A 19,877-nucleotide genomic window follows, 5' to 3' on the forward strand; every position below is an offset into this window, starting at 1 on the left:
ATTGAGTGAATTCATCAATTTCTTTGTATATTGAAATTAGCTACTTATGATGGACAGTGAACCAGCATAAATGTGTTATCTGAACAGGGCAAGCTTCCCTAACCAGTATTTGTAAAGAAAATATAAACTCCACAGAAGTACCCTGGTCCTTAAAAAGTATTAATGGACTTATTCAAGAGTTAGCAGCAAATATATGTGGTTACTGGTTACTTAACGATGGTTATATAAATACACTACTTTTTTTCTGAAAACATTGAATGTGAGTGCAATGCAGATTTACCTGGAAAGTATACATATTCATGCAACCTTAGCATATCATGTAGCAGTTTTCTATTCTGAGTCATTATCAATAATCCATTTCTTACATTTGGATTCAAATCAATCCTCTAGGCATTTATTCACCTAGCATATATAACCTACCATAGGCAAGGTCCTATTAAATTATTGGGAGACAAAAATTAATAAAACATAGCTCCTTTCCACAAGGAGCTAATTGTAGCAGGTAAAATTAACCAATCAACAAATGATAATACAATGTGATAGAGATCTAGAAAATATATTAATCCTCAAGAGATTCAGTTGCAGAGTACTATGTAAACATGAATTGAAAAAGAGAGGATATGGTTTGGCAAATAATGCCAGTGGTCATTGAAATCTTCATAAGAGGACATATCATTTGTGTTGGACTTTTCCAACTCAATTGGCATTTTCCTGCTAGAAAAAGGGGAGAGAGGTTCTTGGAAGATGGGGAACAGCTTGTAACAAGATACTAAAAGTATTAGTTCATGGAGTCTTTGGAGCCACTCTAGATTGGCTGCATGGTAAAATTAAAACGTATTTAGGGGAGATGGCAGATGAGGAGACTGGAAAGAGAAGCTGGGGCTAACTTCAGAAAATAATAAGTGCCATACTGAGTAGTTTGAATTTCATCTTGTCAAAGAAGAGTCATAAAGGGTTTTTAAGAAGATTAGTGACTTGATCAGTCCATGTTTTAGAAAGAGATGCATTATTAGAATTATTTGGAGGAGAGAGACTCTGTTAGACACTATGTTATGAACACAGACACATAGTTTCTAAGTTCATAGTGTCTATCTAGGTCCATACTCCTTGTTACGTACACTATACTTCCCTCCCTCAACAAACTGCCTTAATTTCCCTGATGTGGATTGAACATACCAGATCACAGAGACAGATTGCAGCAAGCACAAGTTGATTCCGCCGCCTTTTATAAAATCATACTCACCTTCCCAGGAATATCCTGAATCTATCACTCTAGAAGTAAGTCCCCACATCACATGCTACCTTAACATAACACAACATCCGCACAGTCTTGCTGATTTAAGAGGTCCCTTAGATTTTTACTGAAACATCTCAGTTTCCTCTTCCTTTCCCCCATTTGCTTTTGCAGCCTCAAATTCTCTTCCTGAAATTCGCACATCCTTGTTTCTTAGGTTACAGATACCAGACTGACCTTATCCTTCCTTACTTTGTTCCAGCCTTTATATTTTCCCGGGTTGTAAAACACAGAAAAAGTTTATAGCATCCTGTGCTAACCCATCTTTCTCAATCTTGAGGAAAGGTAAACAATTCTACCTGGGCTTTTGGTATGTGTCCATCGTTACAAAGGACACAAGAGTCTGTAGGGCCTCACAGCTGACTGCCTATTCTTGGGCTTTCCAAAGCTCCTTTGATACTTAAATGAAGTAAAACATAATTCATATAAAAGGAAAGACTCATGTTTATTGAAAACAGCCATCGACCCTTACAATCTTCCTTTCTGGAGAGCTACTAAAATGTGCCCAAATCACCTAAATACAAAATATTTACAAAAGTTTTAACCAGTTATTGCAACAGGCTGCATGAGCTGGATGGTTACTAAGCTGCTGGGTGTGGAGGTGGACAGGTTTGAGAGATGTCTGTAGTACTTGGTAGTAAAATGACTCTAATACTTGAAGAAGAAGAAGGAACCAAGGATGATTTAGTCTGTAATTGGGATAAAATATTTAGAAGAGAAGAACAGGTTTTAGAGATGAGATGGGTATACTATGAGGTATCCAGGTGTACTTCTAAATAGATAGTCCTATTACTGGAGTTGAACGGATGGCCCTCACGCGTGAGAGAGACGAATCATTGTTAGATATATAAAAGTTTGGGGCCAGGCATGGTGGCTCATGCCTGCAATCCCAGCACTTTGGGAGGCCAAGGTGGGTGGATTACCTGAGGTCAGGAGTTCAAGACCAATCTGGCCAACATGGTGAAACCCCATCGCTACCAAAAATACAAAAATTAGCCAGATGTGGTAGCGTGTACCTGTAATCCCAGCTACTAGGGAGGCTGGGGCAGGAGAATTGCTTGAATCCAGGAGTCGGGGTTGCAGTGAGCCGAGATGACGCCATTGTACTCCAACCTGGGCAACAAGAGTGAAATTCCATCTCAAAAGAAACAAACAAACAAAGCAAAACAAAACAAAAAAACAAAGTTTGGAATTTATCAGCCTATAGGTATTGGTTGAAGAAACAGCAATGAAGAGAATATTAATATTGCAGGGGAAACAGGTATCAAGAGAACAGTCAAAAAACAAACAAACAAACCTTGAGCAACACTGACATGCAAAGGTTAGGCAAAGAAAGTAGAGCAAATCATGCTAAAGAAACAGAATAGTGTTATTGAAGAATATCATGGTAAACAGTACCACATCCCACAGAACATTGTAGATAGTTTTTTTTTTTTTTTAATTTTCTTTTTTTTCATGAAAGAAAGTTGAGAATATTACTATCCCTAGGAAGGAAACAATTAAACAAGGGACATGGAGGGGATTTTTGGAGTGACTGTCTAGAGACTCAGTGCTTCCACCATGACAAAACAGCAACAACAACAACAAAACACAACATAGAGCAAGGTATTTGCAAAAAGAGAACAGGCGCTGATAGCACATAGACTTGAGAGCTTTGCTAATCATTTGAGGAAAACACTGTGTGTCCTCTCTGGGTCTCAGTCTCTTTATAAAGTAGCAGTGAGAACGTCTGTCCTCTATAGGATTCTGAGCTCTCTAATACATGTTGAGCTTTTGCACTTGCTCTTCCCTTTGCCTAGATTGTTTTTTCCCTAAACAGTCACACAATTATTCTTTCCTGTCCATGGTTCTCCCTTTCCTGACTACCCAATCCCAAATAGTACCCAATCTTCACCTCCTCTTGTCCTCCTCTATCTTGTCACTCATATATTTGTTTTCTTCATTACACCTATTCCCATTTCAAATGACATTGCCTGCATGTCTTTTTGCATTCATTTTTTTCATGCCTATAGGCTGTTTTGCCCAATAGAATATATGCTTCATAAGAACAGAGTGTTTTATGGTATTGACTATTCCATTCTCCACCCCTAGAACATTTGGGCACATAGCAACTGTTCAATAAATATTTGATAAGAGTATCAATAAACAGTAGTTATTATTCATATGAGATTGGAGATGAGGGAAGAGTTGGCAGATTGGAAGACACCTCTGTATTCTGAGGAAAAGGAATATTGAGTATGGGGCTGAGAATCCAAGCAGGTATGAATTTGGAACTTTTACCTATGTAAGAGATAGTTGTGGACAAAGTAATATTTTTCTCAGTCCATTTCAGAATTCTTTTATATCTAGCCAGAATCACTTAGGCTATCTCGTCAGTACTTGTTTATTTTCAGTTAACCAAAAGTCTCTTTTAAAAAAATTTTTGTATATATGTGGTGTTTATTTGCTTCTATATGAATAATAGCAATAATTACAGCTATTTTTTTTTTTTTTTGTACTTGCAAGGGCCAAGCATCAAGTACTGTACCTATATAAACTCATTTATTACTTTCAACAGTCCTATGAGGATAATACTGTAATTATCCCAGTTTACAGGTAAGGAAACTGAGGCACAGAGACAAATAACATGCCCAGCATCACACAACTAAGATCGAATCCAGGCGCTCTAACGCAGAGCTCATGCTCTCCACTGCTAAGCTATCCAGCCTCTCAAGACCTAATCTACCCATCTGAACAAAAAATGAGTATTGCTTTGTTGAAGCCAGACAAAGCTGTTCATCAGCTAGTCAGACAAAGCAGGTCAGATTGTCCTGCCAACGAAATGTCCTGGGAGAAATTGTCCTGTCCGGGAACAAACCTGGAAGGAATTTTCATTTCAAGGAAAGGAATACTTGATTTGATTTTACCTTTTCCTCCCTCACATCATTGACAAACTCTTCCAACATCAGGTCATCTGAAAATTGAATTAATGTTCTGTTCACCCCTTCTTTCAGGTAATTTAATAAAGACTCTAGGCTCAACCCTGAACACCTCACAGAAAATCTACCCATGGTCCAATAGGTTGGCTCACATGGTGAAAAGATACTCAGTTTTTTTTGTAGATGTACTTTGGTTTGCATTATGCAGTGTCAAATACATCATTTAGAATGTTTATGCTTACTGCTTTTCTTGCAATCCAAAACACTGGTTGTACATTTCACCCTTGATTTATTTTCTTGTTTAATTTTTCTTCTCTAGCTCCTCTTTATTTCTTCTCAATATTTTGTGGAATACCCTCATACTGGTCATCAATCCTATTTATATTAAATGTAAACTCTGACTCCTCATTTGCTTAAAATTTATATAAGGAAGATTATGAAAAGAAGCTGCAAATTTTACATTCTCTTTCTCAATATGTTTCCACACTATATTCTTAAAGGTTGAGAATCACTATTGATGATTTTAAAACCACATCCTATGCATAATGACAGTGTTGTGGCTTGCAGGTCTGTGGAAGTACAGCAAAATGGGTATAGCTATGACTCTGAAGTCAGACTGCTCATTTTTATCCCTTGCTTGTGTACTAATTGTGTGATCTCAGGCAAGTTACTTAACTTCTCTGGGCAATGAGAACATCTGTCCACTATAGGATTCTGAGCTCTCTAATATATGTTGAGCTTTTGCACTTGTAAAATGGAGTTAATATCTCTGAAGTTATTTCAAGGATTACTTGAATTAGTATATGTAAAGTGTTTAATGCAGTGTCTGGAAGCTGATAAGCTCTCTGTATTATTAGCTGTTCTTTTTGTTGATTTTGCTTTTACTTCAGAAAAGTTACTTTCCTTTTCACTAAAAGTTGTAAAATTACTTTCTTAATAAATAAGAAATTTAGAATTATTAAGAATTTCCTAATAAGAATTTAGCCCATCTTGACAGATTCAAATTGCTAATTTAGTATATCCTTTTAGTTATTTCTCTATATTATTTGAGTGTTAAAAACAGCTAAATCATGAGAATTTCCTTATGCCTCTTATGTAATTTTGTAATCAGATGACATTGAAAAAAGTCTAAATAATGATTTTTTCCAATATTTTTCTTTGCTCTTAAGAGTCAAATGAGTAAGCATTTAAAACGTAGCATTTGTCTCAGGTTATAATGTTTTACGATTCTTATTTAATTTCAAGGAGATTGTTTCATTTATGTGTAAATATAGGAAAGCACCGGCATACTGACTGGTATGTAAGCACATTCAGGTGAATGAAGTAGCTTGTCCTTTGCCCCTCTGAAGCATGCATACTGCCATCTGCTGGAAATAGCTTTTAAATGATTTTTTCCCAATAATTTTCTTGATAATTTAAACTAGATATTTCAATGAGATTGAGATTTAACAAATTTCAAATAGAAGAATCTTGAGGTCCCTTTCAGTAAAAACTATGATTAGGGCAATTGTTTTTCTTGAACTTTTCAGGTAGATTATGAAAATGCACTTGCAATTTTTTTTTTAAACTTTGTGCATGGATGGGGGATAGGTGCTCAAGTACTTTGTATTTTACTGAGTATAGTTATATGGCATCTTGCTTGTTTTGAGCAACAACACTGTGAAACAGACAAAGGAAGTAAAATTAGAGTTTGTCAACAAGAAAAGCAAGAATCAGGTTTATCCATGGCCAAGCTGGGAACAGATCACTCAGTTTATCCATGGCCAAGCTGGGAACAGAACCCAGGGTTTTGAATATCTAATAATATGGTGCTATATTATTTCTCCAACTCTTATCATACTCCATGTGTTTCCGAATATAAAAACAGTACATCTCAGGAATTGATAGGGCCTGGCAAGGTGAAAAGCAGTCAAATTATTAAGTGTATTTTAGAAGTAAACAATATGGAGGAACTTTTTTAATCCTTGAAAATCAAAATAATAAGGTACAGTGCTTTGTACAGTATAGACAGCTGGTTATTTGCCACATTGAAAGAATACTTTGTGCTGTGTAAAAATATTATTCCCTTGAATTTGATTATTTCTACCTGTAATAATTTATGCATATATTGTGAATCTCAAAATGTGTGCTGACTCAGAACATTATTAAACTGATTTTTGTTTCTACTGGGTCACCCTGTTTTCTAATTAGCCTGGCATAATAGTGACGTTTGTTAAGTAATACTTTTATTTTGATGAATGGTAAATCTGAATTTTAAAAATTCCCTTTTATTCATTTTGTAATATCATATTTGCTACTGAGATTAATAATTTTGTCCATTGTACTTTCTTGACACTATGTTAATTTATAATTCACTAAGTACAAATGAATTTACTAATTTAGGCTGACTATATGTACGTTTTATACTAACTCAAATATCACAAGCTATTTGTTATTATTCCCATCTTTCCTTCATTTTATTATTCTAAGACTTTCTGATGTAGGAGCTTCCTATAGCATTGATGTATTACATATGTTACAGTGTAGCTGTCACTGTTATGTGCATTGGCTTAAGTGCCTCCTACATTTTCTTACTTCTCCTTCTCCAGAAATTAATTCACTCTTTCTGTCTCCTTTTCTTTAGTTTTGTTTTATTGTTATCTAGTTTTGTTTATTTACTAACATTGTTCAACCTTATTTTAACATCAAGTGCATTTTACATTTCAACTTCATTAAACTAAGTACATGTTATAAGGTGGTGTGCAAAGCCATATTTCTAATTTGAAACAGCTGCCTTACAAGAAGCCTCTTGGGATAGACATGAGTCTCTGAATGAATGTGTTGGTGACAGGCCTGGCTGTTGACTTTTAGCTTTTATTGCAACTATAAAGTTAGGAATATGTTATCAGATAATGAATCCAGAAGAGGAGGAGTGGAAGAGTTGATTCACTTTTCAATTAGGTAGCATGAAGTGTGGCATAAGATAAGAGAATCAGCCCATGACTAAAAAGCCCATGAGAAACAACAGCTTTTGTCTAACTTTCACTTTTTCTTTATATTGAGCTGAAATTTACCCCTTTAATAATGTGAATGGTTTTAAGTTTTATTTTCTATAGATATACAGAATGAATCAAACCCCTTTTCCATATGAAGGCTATTAATTCTTCTATGTTTTTCTTTTCTACTTCTCATACTCTAATATCCTTAAAAACCCCTTCCTCCCTCTCACTCATAAAATTTTTGAGCAATTCGTTTGCATGAGTTAACTGTCTTAATTCTCACCCTAACCCTGTGAGATATTATTTTTATTATGTCCACTTTATTGACACTCAGAATAATAAAGGTCTCACAAGCAGTGAGGGGTTGAACCAGGATTTATCTGAGACTATTAATGTGGGGCATTCAGGCTTTTAACCATTATGTCTCCCCACCTCTTCTTTATAAGACACATTTTCTGGCCTCCTTGCTGTTAGCTCTTCTCATGATATATTCATGTTTTGTCAAGCACCTCTGTCATAAGACAGCCCAGAAAAATGCACTCAATACTTCAGGTTTTCTGTAGCCTAGAGTGGGACAACTTGGGCATGAGCTGTCTGCCTGCACACTTACACAATCCAAGTGTGTATTGCAGATTTTTTTTCCACAGCTTGCCTTATCTTGTGGAAGTATTAAATTGAGTCTTACCAGTCTATGTATGTGAGTATGTGTGTGTGTGCATGTGCATGTGTATATATGTATAAATGTGTGTGTGTATATATTCATATATTTTTCCACTTAAAAGGACTTTACATCTTTTCTTTTTAAGTTATACTTTGTTATCTCTAGCATATTCTAGCTTAGCCAGATTTTTTACTTCCACCTTTGCTGTTCTTTTCTTGTTTGTGACTTCTACAAATTCAATAAGTATACTTTCAGTCTACATTCAAGACCCTGATTTTTTTAAGGTTTTCTGTGCAGTCACGTTGGATTCTTGAAACAATTCAGTTGAATCTTCTTGGTCTGTGTGACAAATCGAAATATTATGATTTGTGAGTTTCTTGTTTTAGAGCATTCTTCAGTCATTCTTGAGTTATATTTATTTTTAAAGCCACTCTCTATGAGATTATGCCTATCTTTTCTGTGCAGGTTTCAGATTGCTGTGCTTACTGTTCAAATCTCCTGGATCCGAAGCTGAGTTGCAGTTAGTTTTTCATCCCTCTTTTAGTCTTTTTAACAAGTGTCGAGTCGTTGTTTTTGGGAACAGCCAAGAACTTTGCATTCTAGCCTGATAACTCCACCTTTCTCCTTTCTGCTAACATTTGCCATGTTGCTAAGTATTTTTTATTTGCAATAATTTTGCACTAGCTTAATGAGAAGATACAGTTACAGTTCACTTCAGATTCATATCTGCCAATAGCTCACTGTGTGTTTTGCATGTCAGTTAATTTCTACAGGCTTTATTTTCCTCATCTATATAAAACAGAGTTGGACTACGACCTCTGAGGTTGCACTTATTCCAACATCTATGATTTTAAAGTATACCGAGTCACTTTTAGAAATTTCAGTGAACCAAGATCGCACCACGGCACTCCAGCCTGGGCAACAGAGCAAGACTCCATCTCAGAAAAAAAAAAAGAAAGAAAAGAAAAGAAATTTCAGCCTAATTTTTTGAAATTAAACAAAAAGCAGTGACTCAGAGTTGCATCCAGGGCTGACATTCATCTGATAGGTACTCGTACAGTCTCCTTAGTAACTTAAATATTGGAGGATTTCTATCTTGTAGCACTTTCAAGCAATCGCTTCAGCTGCCCCACCTGCTAGCTGGCTCTCAGATACACTACCACAGCTCCTGCACACAGACCCCATAGCCATTGGATCTCTCAACCAGACGTAGCACCCCTAGTTGTCACAGAGACACCCCAGTAGGCAAACGTTTGCTGTTTTCCTTTACTGTGGTTGTGGGCAACTCACAGGCTAGCAAATGATTTGCCAAAGTCACCTTCCTGTGGTTGCTTTTGGCTAATGTTATATTCGGATTACATCACACGTAGACTCCTTCTAACACTGCACTAGTATAACAAGACCCTTTTGAACATATCCTGTACTTTCATATTACTGTGGAGTTTACAGAATTAGCAATTTACATATCCAAAGATTGTTTCAAAGCTAAAAGTAAATGACTACATTTCAGAGTGCAGCTATTAAACTCAATTTAAAAATAGCAATTTACTTATCTATTTGTGGTGATTACATAGCTTATATGTACATCTCATGAAATCTTCAGTGTTTCATTTCTTTTAGCAATTATCTTTTTTTGTTTCTAGGTGAATGAAATTTACCATGATGAGTCCCTCGGAGTGCATATAAATGTGGTCCTGGTGCGCATGATAATGCTGGGATATGCAAAGGTAGAATGTCTTAAAAAATGAATTGTAAACATTAGGGACTAGGTTAGCAAATAGAAGATTAAATTGTTCAAGCTACGTCTAACTTATGGCCTAGATATATTCCACATAAACCCCTGCTTGCTTGAGATTGAGGAGAATAAACTGCCATGTGAGTGCAGACTTCCAAATTTGAGCAGATGATGAATGATTTTTATGCGGCTACCATTTGCTTATTTATTTCTGTCTAAAAATGTAGATAATTACCTTGACTTTAGGTGTGACTTATGAATGGAAAGAATGGATACTATTATGAGGAGAGAGAATTTCCTTAGCCTAATGTTATCATCAAGTGTGTGTTTCATTTATTCATTAGAAGCAATTATATTGAATGCCTACTAAGTGGCAGATACTTTCTACGTGCTTGGAATGTACAATGAAGAAAAAAGACAAAGATCTTTGTCTTCTCTTGATTCACTAAAAACAATGTTGTATATACATATATCTTTCCCCTTAAGAAGAGTGAGGTGCACAGTGAATACTTTTCATTTAAAAGAGCTTTACTTTTTTCAAAAGCAAAAGTTGGATAAAAATGCACATAGTAGGCATTTCATGTAATATAATTGATTTTAGCTACTTTAAGGAGGAAACATACAGGAAACAACTAGCTTGACAACTTTCTTGATTTTTAAAATTACACATCTCTCTCTCATAATTAATCCTCCTGATTATGAAATACTAATGAAGTTGTACATTTAGGAAATAGGAAAAATCCATGTGTTTGCATTTCATTAAATAGTTAACATCTACGTATCATTTTATAATGATAGAGTGTCATCGACCTTTATCACATAAGCCTGACCTACTTTATATTGCCAACAAGGAATATGAGTTAACTCCAGCTGGAAATAACAGCCTCTAATTGGTTGTTAAAGCATTTGTTTGGAAAAGTATGTGATCAGTATATAAAAAAGGGAAGCTGGTTTTATTAAGAATGTAAACACTGGTAATAACATTTGCTGAACTATAACAAAATTCAGCCTGTCAGTCAAATAGGGACTAATTTTTGGTTCCAATTTCAAATTTCATTTCATCAGAACTACTCTGAGAAGTGTGGCTAGTGGTTTCTTGAAGGTTGGACCCTTTTCCCCCTGAACTTTTAACTCCTGACCCTAATGTGATGGTAGCAACATTCGATGAACTTATTTTCTTATATCAGAACTGGAAGAGTCCACCCTTCTTCAGTAGCGTAAAGTTTAAAAAAATGGGAGTTTTTCTTTTTTTTAGTGTAAAGTTAATGTAATTTGATGGTTCTGCATAGACTAAGATTTCACCAGCCTTGCCAACTCATGGAAGAATTCATATTCTCCCCAAATGTTGATTAATTCTGGATCATAAAAAATAAACAAAAATCTTAATTAATATTTTATACATTCACATCTCTGGAAAAACATGTCAGAATCTTTCTCAATATTTTTGTTCTCACTTCTATGAAACTCAAATCTAAGCTGAACCAGGAATTATTTAGACTACTAAAATTATTACCTAAATGGTTAATATTAAGTTGCCTCACAATAGCAAATCTCACATCAAACATTCCCGTACTTTGGGAGGCCAAGGCAGGCAGATTATTTGAGGTTAGGACTTTCAGACCAGCCTGACCAGCATGGTGAAACCCCGTCTCTACTAAAAATACATACACACACACACACAAAAGAATAGCAGGGATGGTGGTGGGTGCCTGTAATCCCAGCAACTCCGGAGGCTGAGGCACGAGAATTGCTTAAACCCGAGAGGCAGAGGTTGCAGTGAGTCCAGATCATGCCACTGCACTTCAGCCTGGGTGAGAGAGTGAGATTCTGTCTCAAACAAAAGAAAATCATTCTCATAAATGGTATCACTTGACTTTCCCACAGGTAAAATTGTGAGATTCTCTCTCAAACATAACAAAACCATTCTCAAAAATGGCATTATTTGACTTTCACACAGGTAAAATTGATTATTATTAAAATACCCTTCATGGGCATTTAGAATTCATAAATCACAGTGAATATCAAAATAAGCCCTAAATATTATTGAATCATTGTTTAAATACTTTAATCCCAAATTCAATTCAGAGAAAATTATCAAATGAAGCCTTTGGGAAATTGTCATGTGTGTCTTTAACATATTGTTTTCTCTTAGTCCATCAGCCTCATAGAAAGGGGAAACCCATCCAGAAGCTTGGAGAATGTGTGTCGCTGGGCATCCCAGCAACAAAGATCTGATCTCAACCACTCTGAACACCATGACCATGCAATATTTTTAACCAGGCAAGACTTTGGACCTGCTGGAATGCAAGGTATTGCCATCAATATGTAGAAGAAATACTTAAAGTCATGACTTTTAAAAAGTAATCCTAAATCAGGCAGTCTATTCAAATGTTCAGCTCTCCACCACCACTTTCCACCACACTCCGGCCAAGCATACATTTTCTTTCTGATGCTTCCAGTGACTTCTGTGGAGTTCTCAATGCTAAAAGCCACTTAAATACCATCATAAATTATACTTGCTTTTAAAATAGTGATTGTGCATTTGGGGGCATGGAGGGGATGCTGTAAAATGCAGTGTGATTTCCTCTAACTGTTTGGAATGAAAAAAGAGATGCCATGAGAAATGACTGCTGCCAAAGAGCTTTCTTCCAAAGTCAGCTTACATTTATCTAATAAATTCTGATGTGGACTTTGGAAGAAGCAGACTGATGATTTTCTTTTCAACATTGATGGAATTTCTGGCTTCCTTCATCAGTACCACGATATGAAGGACCATTTACTAAAACAGAAAGACAGGGCTTAGCTGGTGGGCAGAAGAGAATGGTAACCCCGGGCCATTCCTTCCCTTAGGAAAGGAGAAAATGCAGACACAGTGAATCTTTTTAGAGACCATTACCTGTGGCTTTCCCGAGAGAATGTGACACAATGCTAGTAGGGAAATAAAGCTGCCCCTGTTTCCTGAAAGGCTTTTACTTTTTTTCCCCTAGGCAAAGGTCCAGTTGTAATTCTTAATGAGTCTTCTCATAAAATGAAAATAAAAGTAATTGTTATTCTCTACAGGATATGCTCCAGTCACCGGCATGTGTCATCCAGTGAGAAGTTGTACCCTGAATCATGAGGATGGTTTTTCATCTGCTTTTGTAGTAGCCCATGAAACGGGCCATGTGTAAGTCACTGCTGACAGCTATAAAGCCAAAAAAAGATCTTTTCTTTCCTGCTTCTCCCAGTATTGTTTCCTCTTTGGGCAGAATGCATGCCAGCATGCAATTCTTGTCTTTTGCCAAGTGTGAAGAACTGCAAACAGAGAAGAGGTCATGCACTGAAACTAAATGAGTGACTGGCTTACAGAGGCACTCCTGTGGTTTTCAGAGCTATAGAATAAGAAAGGCATTTCTGTCAGGTTGCTGTCAATTTCTGTTTCTGTGACTTCTTCAAGAAAGCTACGCTGACTTAAAAATACGTTATTTCCCAGGGCTTATTTTCAGAACCAAAATTAAGTGAAGGCAGTAGCCCCTGATTCTTACCAATGAGGTCTTTTTTGTTCTAGGTTGGGAATGGAGCATGATGGACAAGGCAACAGGTGTGGTGATGAGACTGCTATGGGAAGTGTCATGGCCCCCTTGGTACAAGCCGCATTCCATCGTTACCACTGGTCCCGATGCAGTGGTCAAGAATTGAAAAGATATATCCAGTATGTCCCCTGCTGCATGTCATGAGAGTATTTATTTTATAGCTTACAGACATAAAACTGACTCTTAGGACTTGATCATAGCAAAATTCCCAGTAAATGAAAACTATTATTGATAATAAACATTTTCTTATGATTTAGAACATTCGGCACAACAATTTTATCGTGGAGTCATAATACTTGAAGCCATAAGTCTACAATATAAGTAAATTTTTAACTGTAATGTAATTTTCCTTTAGTAAGTTGTTATAGAATCTTTGATTAATGGTCAAACTTGAGGTTGGGGGGAGGACAGTCATGTGGTTCCTGCATATGATACCAGCTGTGCTCTACAGTATAGGTGTCAGGATGTGCCCTACCACACCATGTGGTGGTTTAATTAGTGACTCAAATAATCGTGGCTCTACTACACTCCTTAGTCATGCTTGGTTTACTTTCCTGGCATGAATACAGGTAAAGAGTCTTTTTCTAAATGAAACCGAAACCAAAACCTTAAATATATGTTTTTGCGAAATTGCTGTATGATCTGGGATGAAATTCTAAAGTATATAAGCAAAGACTACTTTTTTTTTTTTATCAGGACCTGATTTTTTTAAATGAACATTTAACTACATGCGATATTTTTCTTCCTACAGTTCCTATGACTGTCTCCTTGATGACCCTTTTGATCATGATTGGCCTAAACTCCCAGAACTTCCTGGAATCAATTACTCTATGGATGAGCAATGTCGTTTTGACTTTGGTGTTGGCTATAAAATGTGCACTGCGGTATGTTGCTCAGAGTTGATGTAGATTTTGCATCTTGAAATCTGTTTGTGTAGCTCCTGCTTGGTGAGATTTGCAGACTCACTGGTGCAAGTATAATAATATCTAGCAATTATTTTGTGTTCATTGTGTTGCTATGTGCTACATCTACATGCTTTAAATATATTGTCTTATTTAATTCTCATGACAGACTAGAAGAGAGCTGATGTACTTTTATTTTACAGAAGATAAAACCAAGATTTAGAGATTAAGCGACTTGCTTAAGGCACACAGCTGGTAAACAGGGGAACTGGACTTTGAAACCAAGGCTGCCAGGCTCAAATCTTCATGTTCTTTTCATCCCCTGGTTTTTGTGACTTTCAGAGAAGATGACTGTTAAGCCTTAGATTTATTGCTTTTCTTTAGCTTGATGGCAGAATTCCATGTATGTGTGACCATAGGGAAGGATTGTGCTGGTATAGTCTAATAAAAGAATCATGTGGCATAGCATGGGAGTCAGGACCATGGGTCAGGTCCTGGATCTGATACTTTCTTTTTCTTTTTTTTTTTTTTTGAGACAGACTCTTGCTCTGTCGCCCAGGCTGGAGTGCACGATCTCGGCTCACTGCAACCTCCACCTCCCAAGTTCAAGCAGTTCTCCTGCCTCAGCCTCCTGAGTAGCTGGGATTACAGGCATGCTCTACCATTCCCAGCTAACTTTTTTGTATTTTTAGTAGAGACGGGTTTTACCATATTGGCCAGGCTGATCTCAAACTCCTGACTTTGTGATCCACCCACCTCAGCCTCCCAAAGTGCTGGGATTACAGGCGTGAGTCACTGTACCCAGCTGACACTTTTTAAATGTATAACCTTGTGCACCATATTTAATCTCTCTGGCCTACTTTCCTTATGTGTAATATGTGGAGAATGATAGTATTTATCTGATAAGATTGGTGTGAGGATTAAATTTGATAATATAATTAAAGTGCTTAGCACAAGAAAGGCACATATATATGTTCAGTGGAATCCGTTAAAACCAGTCTTCCCTGTAACTATTCACATTAGCGTTATGTTTCATTAAATTTCCATATTGGTCTTTAGTAGTTCATTAAAAAAAAAAAAAAAGAAGGACTTTTTCTATGTTGGAGCAAACTTTGTATGTTAGAGCAAGGAACGTAAGTATTTCATGGGGCTAGAAAGAAATTGATCTGCTGTTTGAAACCTTCCATATGCAACCATTTGGTCTGTCTGTAAAGTATACACTGTGAGCTCCTAATTACTAGCATTAATGTTTTAGATCGGAGAATTTTCTAAAGCTTTGACTTAATGTCGTGGAAAAGTAGAATTTCCACATTCAGTAATAAGGATTAGAACAAAAAACCCACATCTAAAAATTTGTACTAATAAAAAAATTTCTATGCACATTTCTATGCACATAGGTAATTAGCAGTATAGGCAATAGATATGTGGATAAGCTGTTGTTTGATATTTTTAAAAATCTAGATAATGATTGGTAAGATGTTTACATTTAGAGAGAAAAAGAGCAAACAAGCAAAGAACACACACAAATATACATGTTTGCTTATACAAATATTTGGATATTATAATGTGGTGTGTTAGGAAAATAAAAACCATTCTGAAGAGTATGAAAACCAAGACTCTAGTCTCGTGCTGTTACTGTCTTACTTGTAACCATAACTATAGCCCTAACCTGTAACCCATATTTCTCAGCTATGGATTGGTATGAGAATCAAATATATGGAAAATATTTCATAAACTGTATGAATGTATTATGATATTTTGTTGCACCTGGAATACTTTATCTTACACAGAAACTTTGACAATTTTTTTCTGCTTTGGGTCAACTATTTATAAGTATTAATTATTATCATTATTATTATTATTTTGAGATGGTGTCTCATTCTGTCACTCAGGCTAGAGGGTACAGTGGCGCAATCTCAGCTCACTGCAACCTCCACCTCCTGGGTTCCAGAGATTCTCCTGCCCCAGCCTCCCAAGTAGCTGGGACTATAGGCATGCACCAACATGCCTGGCCAATTTTTTTGTATTTTTACTAGAGACGGGGTTTCACCGTGTTGACCAGGCTGGTCTCAAACTCCTGACCTCAGGTGATCCATCTATCTCAGCCTCCCAAAGTGCTGGGATTACAGGCGTGAGCCACTGTGCCCAGCCCTTTTATTATTTATATTCAACAATCTATCTCATACCTACAGAGATAAAGAAAAGACATTTTGATAGCTTGAGAGCTGCCAAACCATTATCTTTTCATATTTACAATATTCATGATAATTACTAAGTCTTTAGAAAATTTCCACATTGTCTATTTGAAAAACAAAACATAGAAACATCAAGAAAAAACATTAAAAGTCAACCAGATAATCTCAGACAAATCATTGTTTATCATTGTTATTTTAGAAAAGAACAATAAAAGTATTTTCTACCTGAAATTCTTATGCAGTTTTTTGTTTGTTTTTTTTTAATATGTCACAACTTTGGCTATTAACTTGAAATACACACATCCAAGAAACAGGACAGAAGAAACTGTAGAGAATATATTTTTGGTGTATGTCATGCTAGCTGAGAGTTCACTGAGAATTTGATGATCTGTCTTCCAGTTCCGAACCTTTGACCCATGTAAACAGCTGTGGTGTAGCCATCCTGATAATCCCTACTTTTGTAAGACTAAAAAGGGACCTCCACTTGATGGGACTGAATGTGCTGCTGGAAAAGTGAGTATATCTGTTTACACAATAAATATGTAGCGTGTTGCATAATTATCATCGTTAAAGGTCTGGAAAGTGGTGAACACAGCTGCACTGTCATTTTTATGAAAACCGTAGTATGCAAGGTTTTATTACAGTAATGTACTAAGATAGTATACTAGATCCCTGTGGCTAAGGTAACAAATTATCACAAACTTGGTGGCTTGAAACAATGAGTATTTATTCCCTCACAGTTCTAGAGGCCAGAAGTCAAAAATTAATTTCAATGAACTGAAATCAATGTGTGGGCAGGGCCATTCTCCCTCCAGAGGCTCTAGTTGAGAATCTTTTCTTTGCTGCTTCCAGCATCTGGTGGCCACCCCACATTTCTTGCTTTGTAGCTGCACCACTCCAGTTTCTGCTTCTGTGGCCACATTGCCTTTTCCTCATTTTGTGGGTCAAGTCTCCCTCTACCCCTCTCTTATAAGGATACATGTAATGGCATTTAGGACCCCATGGATACATTTTTAAATGTTTAAGTTAATCACATTTGCAAACACCCTTTTTCCAAATAAGCTAACATTTACGGTTCCAGGGATTAAGACTTGATATCTTTGGGACTACAATTCAGCCCACTATTGTCAGACTAGGAAGAAGCAGCTCAGCAGACTATCTGCCCCCCGGTAGTGGGATCTGATTGACCTGCTGGCATCCTATTCCTTGTGAAAGCTGCCCAGAAATAAAGTCATGTGAACTTATACAGAAGATTTGGCCTTGTTCCTTAGGGAAGGATGCCCAGAGGTTTTAAATCTCAAATTGTGTAGTCAGGATTGAATGCTCAGAAATTGGCTTAGTGCCAAGCTATGCTACTCGTAAGGGCAAAGATCCCAAAACAAAGGCATGTTAAGAACTCAGGTTGAAGAGCTTTGAGTAGTTTAGAAATGAGAAATTGTAGGCAGGACCAAAACCTGATACAGAAGATTTATATGGCGTTTAGTTCTTTCAAAGCTCAATTTCAAATGTGTATAAACTGTACTTGTGACAAGGATTATATGCATATTAATAATAAAACCTGTCTTTTTAAGTATTTGCACTATATTAGGCACTATGCAAAGCACATTATATACAATGTTTTGCTTTGGGAAAATTCAATATCATAAACTTCTGACTAAAAACAAGAGCATAACGAGTTGATTCAGTTTTGCTTTATAAAAATTATATAATTAACTTTTTAACATCCAACTTTCTTAAATATATTGGTGTTATATTGAAATTTATAAAAGTTGAGTTTTAAATGCTTTTATTGTATGTAATATGAAAAAGTAAGTCAAAATGTTGGAGAGGAAAATGACTAACATCTCTTGAGCACCTGCTATATGCAGGGCACTCTAAGCTGAGTGCCTATAGTATCAGAGTTCTGGTAGCCCCATTTAATTACTTCTTGGTCAGATGGCCTTCAACTACTTATGAACCTTTCTGGGCCTCAATTTTCCTCATCTAATTGGTGATGATTATATATATGACCCATCTATCTCTCAGAATCATTGTGAATGAAAAAATTTACAAGTTAAATAAAAGTGCTTTGAAAGCTGCATAGGTTTTGGACATGTTATATTATCTAAGTCAAGACATATTTTATGTTATCATTTTTAAAAAGATCATATAGCCCTCAAAGTATTCTGATATGAGATAGGTAGTGACAGATGAAGGGTAAAATATTACCAACTGTGCAAGCTGGGTGCTCAAAGAGTTCTTATTGATTATAATGTTTGATGCTCACTGGGGAATATATCATTTAAAAACTTAGTCTGAGTGAATGTTGTTTTTCCATTTTAATTTTATACTTGAAAAATACAAGTCTAAATTACCCTTTGCTAAGGTATATTAGTGATACAATTGCTTTTGGATAATTTTAAATGCATCTCCACCTGGAAGAAAAAAGAGCAGTAACAAAGCCCTTTAACTAGATGGTGCTTGTATAACAACTTCAACTTTAGCGTACGCATGATTTTAATAATTACCCTTTGTCATTTTTCTAAGTGGTGCTATAAGGGTCATTGCATGTGGAAGAATGCTAATCAGCAAAAACAAGATGGCAATTGGGGGTCATGGACTAAATTCGGCTCCTGTTCTAGGACATGTGGAACTGGTGTTCGTTTCAGAACACGCCAGTGCAATAATCCCATGTGAGTATATCCTTGCAAGTCTTATTATTTTTAGAGAAACCAGAAAATACTTCAATATTATGTTATTAGTATTCTGTTTTATAAAGTGCATGTAAAACACAGGGCAGGAAAAGAAATTGTTCATGGTTCATAAACTAGTCTGTGTTTTCGATACATATCCTTTTATCAGTCTTGTGACAAGCAGTCAGTGATGAAGATAAGAAGATCAAATGGAGATTGAATATTTGTAAAGAAGTTGCTGTTCAGGAATATTAAGAAGCTGAACAAGGAAAGTAGGTCACTGTGCCCTAAGGGCGTGGGCATGGGCACTGCGAGATTGACTGCCGGAAGCAAGGGAGTGTCCAGGAAAGAGCGGTACCAAGCATACAGACTCACTCTCTTCAGGGAGTGGAATGTGATTGCTTCAGAGGAGGACAAAAGAAAGATTGTGATAGAAGGCCAGGTGACTGTTGGGGGAAAGTTATCCATTCATTCACTCAGACTACAATTATTGAATCCCTATTGTGTGCTCAGCAATCTTTATGAAGAAAAAAACAACTGAATTATCACATTTAGAGGATTCTTCCTTGTCTAGGGTTTTATATGTGAGCAGCTTTTTCTCTCTGTTTCTGGCAGCAGGATGGCTCTGAGCATGTCTTTCGTAAGACTGTCTGATGCCACATACCTGCCTTCACAGGAAGAGATGATGGTAGTATTAGAAGTAACAAAGACAATAAAAATTAAAAGATCAGCTGAAGTTCATTATGAGCCAGGGTTTGTTAGGAGTGCTTTAAATAATGTCAACTCATTTAATCTTCACAATTTTCCTCAAAGGGAAAATATATTATTATTTGCATTTTACATATGAGGAAACCGAGTCATGGAGCAATGACCAAAGTTTCTTTGAGCTGCATCTATGTGTTTTATGCATGGTGGAAAAATATCATTGTATTGATTCAATATACATGCTT

General features: G+C 36.3%; 1 protein-coding gene across 1 annotated transcript in view; it reads left to right on the top strand.

The window, feature by feature from the left end:
• Positions 1-19,877, top strand: part of ADAMTS3 (ADAM metallopeptidase with thrombospondin type 1 motif 3) — a 292,144-nt gene that overhangs the window by 240,276 nt on the left and 31,991 nt on the right. Inside the window, exons 6-12 of the mRNA XM_030917550.1 lie at positions 9,495-9,578; positions 11,739-11,895; positions 12,647-12,752; positions 13,134-13,277; positions 13,910-14,042; positions 16,655-16,768; positions 18,782-18,927. Of these exons, the coding sequence (XP_030773410.1) occupies positions 9,495-9,578; positions 11,739-11,895; positions 12,647-12,752; positions 13,134-13,277; positions 13,910-14,042; positions 16,655-16,768; positions 18,782-18,927 (884 nt within the window). The remainder of the gene's footprint in view (positions 1-9,494; positions 9,579-11,738; positions 11,896-12,646; positions 12,753-13,133; positions 13,278-13,909; positions 14,043-16,654; positions 16,769-18,781; positions 18,928-19,877) is intronic.

Source organism: Rhinopithecus roxellana, chromosome 2 (genome assembly GCF_007565055.1).
Source record: "Rhinopithecus roxellana isolate Shanxi Qingling chromosome 2, ASM756505v1, whole genome shotgun sequence".
Taxonomy (NCBI): Eukaryota; Metazoa; Chordata; class Mammalia; order Primates; family Cercopithecidae; genus Rhinopithecus; species Rhinopithecus roxellana.